General features: G+C 42.1%; 1 protein-coding gene across 1 annotated transcript; it reads left to right on the forward strand.

Annotated features, from left to right (window-relative positions):
* Positions 3,852-5,419, forward strand: LOC109238734. The gene is made up of 2 exons (XM_019405210.1): positions 3,852-4,472; positions 4,550-5,419. Exons 1-2 carry the CDS (start codon positions 3,852-3,854, stop codon positions 5,417-5,419), a joined length of 1,491 nt encoding a protein of 496 aa, XP_019260755.1.

Below are 5,632 nucleotides of genomic sequence, written 5' to 3' on the forward strand. Positions count from 1 at the left end.
AAACATGTGACAAGCACAAGAATATAGATGTGGCAAGCATATTAGGATTTATGGCCAACTCGGGGTCAACCAATACCGGATTGGCCGAAGACTGATGATCTCTCGACCGTTCGAGAAACTAGTCCCCAATTGCTTTGCCTATACCAAATAACTCTATCCTGAGACGATCCCTCCAACTAGTGTAAAGCAGCATCTGGACAGTCATCATCCTTACAACGGCAAGCTTCAAGATATATATATATTAGGGGTTTTACGTTAAAACACGATCAATAGTTACAATTTTATCATCATAATCACTTTTAATATATGTAACATGTATGAGAGATTCTAGGGATCAGTTACCATTAAGACATCCAATAAATAGCCCTTTCTCCCTATTATTGTAACACAAATATGTACGCTACGCTGTATTGAAACCATAGTGAATTCTCTACTTATTGTCTACTAGCAGTCAACGAGCTTGGATCAACAAATAAGAACCTCTCTCTTTCTCTTTACTATTATTATAGCATAATCGTTTGCTTTATCGTCATCTTTTTTTTTTTTTTTTTGTTATTTTACTTGAATCGTTATCGTCATCATCATTGTCGTCATCATTATTATTATTATTATTATTATTATTATTAACTAAGGTTCAATTACCTTGTTTTAATCATATTATTTGTGGCCTAATTTCATAAAATTAATTATTTACTCTAATAACCAAATTTTAGGTTAAACAAGTAAAGGATGAAGCAAGGTTAAGGTAATCTTACCAAGCATAATATAGATAAGGCAAGAAAACTGATCTAGATTTAAAAAAAATTCTATTAGATAGGAGATCAAGAGAAAGGGAATAACGAGAATAGGCTCACAACAATTACATGCATGGTAGAGTACTGGTACCACTAACTGATAAACTTTGACGATGACACTAGAATATTTATATTTTAATTTATTTTCTTGAGTGATTGATATTTAAGGTAGGAAGCCATATATTAATATTACATATGGTTAGTTGAGCATATATTTTACTGAATATTATCTTATATTTGCATTTTGTTTATTACCAAAAATATAATTAAATCTTGCTAATTTCAACTTATCAATGGAGTTATGATATACAGATGCATTATATACCACCAGAGAGACAAAAACAAAAGGATGATCATTGAATTGATGCTTCTAGAAAATATTTTCTTGCATACCAAATAATTAATAATGTTTATCATATTTTCCAATACGATTTTTTGAATTACGCATGTCGACATTATTCAACTAGCTACTTCAAAATAAGCTTGCCATTTTATTGAATTAAAAGACATAATATTTAACTCAACCATGTGGGATCTCGAATTCAACGCTGTCTTAGATAACTAACAAAGTAGTGAATACACTAGCTAAGCATGGACAAGCACTCCAAATGCATGATTATCGTAGTCTCTGGATCACCTTATGCGTGCATCGGTTAATTTCATACCTCCCGCCAATATAAGTGTCGGATAATTCTGTCCATCAAAATTTGAACAGATAAAAGAAAAACCTTAATGAAGTCCCATGTGTGTATTGTACAGGTGGTCTTTTATCTAATTAAAACGCAATTGATGTTGTCATATATTTAGATTTCTGAAATCTTGATCCAATTGTGAAGACGCATTAGTATATCATAAAGAGTATTTCTTGTAATAGAATGGGAATGGCTATATTTCTTGACTATATACTCCAGATTATGTCCCCGGCCACCTTCATGTATTTACCTATAGATATTGTTAATAAATTAAAAGAGGTCTATATAATCCTCATGTCCGATTTACAACTATTTTACTCAGAACAAAAATAAAAACAAATAGTTAATTAATATTGTTTACCTCGAAAAATGTGAGTAACAATTAAATATGATTTGTGGTTTTAAAGATATGTGATTTATTCCAATACTAGCGAATATACAAATAATATTAAGTTTAAGTAAGAAGAAGTGATGAACCAAACCAGTGTTGTTAGAGCAACAAGGACCTCGAGCTCGATTATCTAAGGGGCCTCGAGGTAGGCTAAGATCAATTAAGTATGAACGATAAAGTAAAGACAATAAAGCTGAAGAACAATTGTTGAGCACGGTAAACAAGAAAAGCAGAGTAGAATGTTCTATTGCAGAGAATGAGATATCATTTACAAATGATTGGGGTCCCCTTTATATAGGAGGGGAGAACCCTTAATTACAGTACATTTCCAATTACAGTAAAAAGTTCTATTGGTACAGCTGTATAACGACCTAGTACAGACTTGTACTATTTCATGCAAACCTTATCCTATAATTTATGTCCTGGCCCACGTGTCCTTGAGAAATTCCTGCTCTTTCTTGAGTGCCTTCGAGATTGTACTGCCCTCGAGACAGGTCACGACGGGTCCCTGATTTGCTTCTCGAGGTGCGCTCATCCGGGGCTGGCTTGATTCTTACTTCGAGCTTCCAGAACTCGGGCTCGGAGTGTAATTAAGTCTTCGAAATCGAGCTCTCCGATTTCTACCGTATACAGATAGTCCTCGCGTTTCTTAGAATGAAATGATATGAAACGATTTGGATTCCCGAAGTCCTTAGCGATGATGTCATCTCCGTGATGCAAGCGTTCGAAGTGACCGGAACGTCCCGTCGGTCTGCTTCCCCAAAAACATTGAATGCATGCCAGTATTGGTCGGCCATTAATGCTGCCGAACCGTCGTTGCCCTTTTATAAATATGAGGCGATTCCTCTAAGTAAAGAACTTTACTATTTCTTCATCCCTTTCCCATCTTCATCTCTTTCTTCAATCACCCATTTCCTCCGCCTCTTTAAGCGCCGGAAAATGCCAAGCTCTTGCCAGGAACAACCTACCCCTATGTAATCTATATTTTTTAGCTTATAACTATGGCTAAAACTTCCAAAACGGTCCCCAAAAAGGACAAAGCATCGTCTTCTTCTGCCTCCCGGCCAGCCAGACCGGTGGCGCCGCCAACACTTGAGGAGATCACCCCTCGTCCTTGCATTATTAAGAAGGACTTTAGTATTGAGAATCCCCCCGACGTCCCAGGTCGATGCGAACACGCGTCTCGATATATTAGCTTGATAACGACGAAGATTGTCGAGGATGTAAAGAAGGATTGTGGCTGGGGAGATGGGGTCAAGGTTCAGATCCCAAAGTCCGGCGAAAGCATTACTACCCACGTGGAAGGGTTCTTAAGGGTCTACACTTACCCCTTCACACTGGGTCCCCTCGACCCGGTGGTGATTGACTTTTGTAGAACGTACGAAGTCACCCTCGACCAAATTCACCCTTCTTTTTGGCGTATCGTGATCATGTTGCGGTATTTCTCTAAGAAGGCCGAGGGTTTGGAATTCACCCTCAGCCATCTGGTTCGATTATATCGGCCCTAGTTATTTCAAGGGCTCATCAAGCTGCAACGCCGAACAACGAAAGCCTTCTTTGCCAGTACCGACGAACCCAAAGATCGGGGTTGGATGAGTCGGTTTGTTAGAGTAAGAACTTCGGACGTCATCCCCGAAGATAAAATATCGTCCCGGAGAGGTAGAACTTTAACCGTAAGTGGAGTCCGTATTCCCGTATCTATTCATATTTTGCTTCCATTTTCCATAATGCTTCTATCTTCCTTCTGTCAGCTAATGCTTGGGCGCCCTCAGTGGTGCCCGACCTCAAGGATTGGGTCCAAAAGTTAGCTGCCACTTCTTCCTACGATGAGCGCAAGTGGCGTGAATTATCGAAGGGCCAATGGGAGGCTAAAAACCAGGTAAGTTCCTTTCAGTAGTTTCAACATTTTCCATACATTGGCTGCGTTTTTACTTACTTACGCTTGCCTGTGCAGGCCTTGGCGATGCATCCGAGATGAGGCCGGCTCCGCCCGGGGAAAAAACCAAGACTTCAAATCCGAAGTCCGAGAAGGACAACAAAAGAAAAAGGGTCTTGAAACCTGAAGACCCTCAAGACAAGAAAACCCCTGCTCGAAGGTTGCGGAAAAGATTTGCTCAAAAGAGCGCAGACTCGGCCCATGACTCCCCGGATGATGAAGAAAATGATGATGAAGGGTTGGCGCTGGTGACTCGGACCAGGAAACCAGTCGAGGTCACCAGGCCTTCTGAACTGGAAAACTCTTCCCGTGGTGAGGATGCCCCGAAGAAAGAAACGAGCAAGGTCCCTGCATCCACGGAGGTCGGGATTGTCCCTCCGTCTTCAACAACTATACCGGAGGGGGCAAATGTTGAGTCTCCCAATGTTAATGAGAACGCCCCGAGTGAAGAGCTCGGGGCCGCGACAACGGGTCGCTCCCTTTCATTGCCAACTTATTCCGAGGGGGCAATCGAAAAAGCCAACGCTTTGCGTATGCCCGACCCAAATAAGATTATCAAGGACGATCCTTTTCAGGGTTGCTACACTGGGATTGAGGATGCCAACGACCTTAATGATGCAGCCTCCATTTTTGAAGAGGCTCAACGTCTCCTTTCCCGGGTAAGGACTTGCCTTTTTATTGTAAATTTTTCTCCCTTTCTTTTCTTTTGACTGATATGTCTCCATTCCACTTGCAGGCCATCGTGAAGTTTAGAGCTGAGCTGAGCCAATGTGAGGCTGAGCTCAAGAAGGTTTCGGGTGAAGAGAAGGCCCTGAGGATCCTTTGTAGCCAGAAAGAAGAGGAGCTTAAGGATCTCCGCACCGCATTGGCCAAAGCTCAAAAAAGTGAATCCGAGCTAGATGAACAGGTAACTGCAATTTTGACAAAGTTCGGCCTTCTTGGCCCTACTTCAGAGACTAATACTTCGATATCTCAGCTGCAGCAAAAGTTGGATATGATTGGGCAGCTCCGGGGCGAGGTAGATCAAGTTCGGGCTGATTGTCATCAGTGGAAGAAGAACATGGATCAACTTGCTGCCGACAAGGAAGCTGTTACGGCCCAACTGGCCTCGGCTGAAGCTCAGCTCCGAGGCGTTGAAGCGGAGGGTGTAGCTCAGACCAGGAAAATGGAGGGGTTGGAGGCCGAGCTGGCTAAAGCCCGAGCCGAAGCTGCACAGGCTAAGGCTGAAGCTGTACAGGCTAAAGCCGAAGCTGAGAAAACGAATGCGGCGACCGATAAATCCATTGCTATATACTTGAAGGAAACCGCGACCGTTCAAGCTGAGTTGAAGGAGGCCTCCGACCGGAGAAGACGGAGCAATGAATTGGCTAAGTGCCAAGCTCGGAGGGAGACTCTCGAAGAAATCCATGCCCGAGGGTTCAACCTCGCCAAGGAGATAGCCGAGGCCAAGGCGCGGGAAACCGATGCTAGGTTTCTTGTCTCCTCCGATGACGAGGATGTGGTGAGTGGCTCCGGGGACGAGGAAGGTGAAGAAGATGTTCCCGAAGGAGATGAGACTCCCGAAGAGAGAGCCGCAGTTTCTGAAGACGACACTCCCGGGGTGTGACCCCGAAAATAGATTAGGCTTTCTTTCTTGTGCAAGGGCCCTTTGTGGGCGTTGTAAATGTTTTGTAACTTTCCCTTATGAATATAAAGTCTCTTTTCGCTCTATCTTTGATTTGTGTTGAATTTTATTTTGTCCCCATTTGTGGAAAATTTTGATGATTCAAATACTTAGCTCGAGTATCGGTTCAGATTCGTAATAAACCCTTAGGTTTTA

This window comes from Nicotiana attenuata, chromosome 1 (genome assembly GCF_001879085.1).
Source record: "Nicotiana attenuata strain UT chromosome 1, NIATTr2, whole genome shotgun sequence".
NCBI classification, from domain to species: domain Eukaryota; kingdom Viridiplantae; phylum Streptophyta; class Magnoliopsida; order Solanales; family Solanaceae; genus Nicotiana; species Nicotiana attenuata.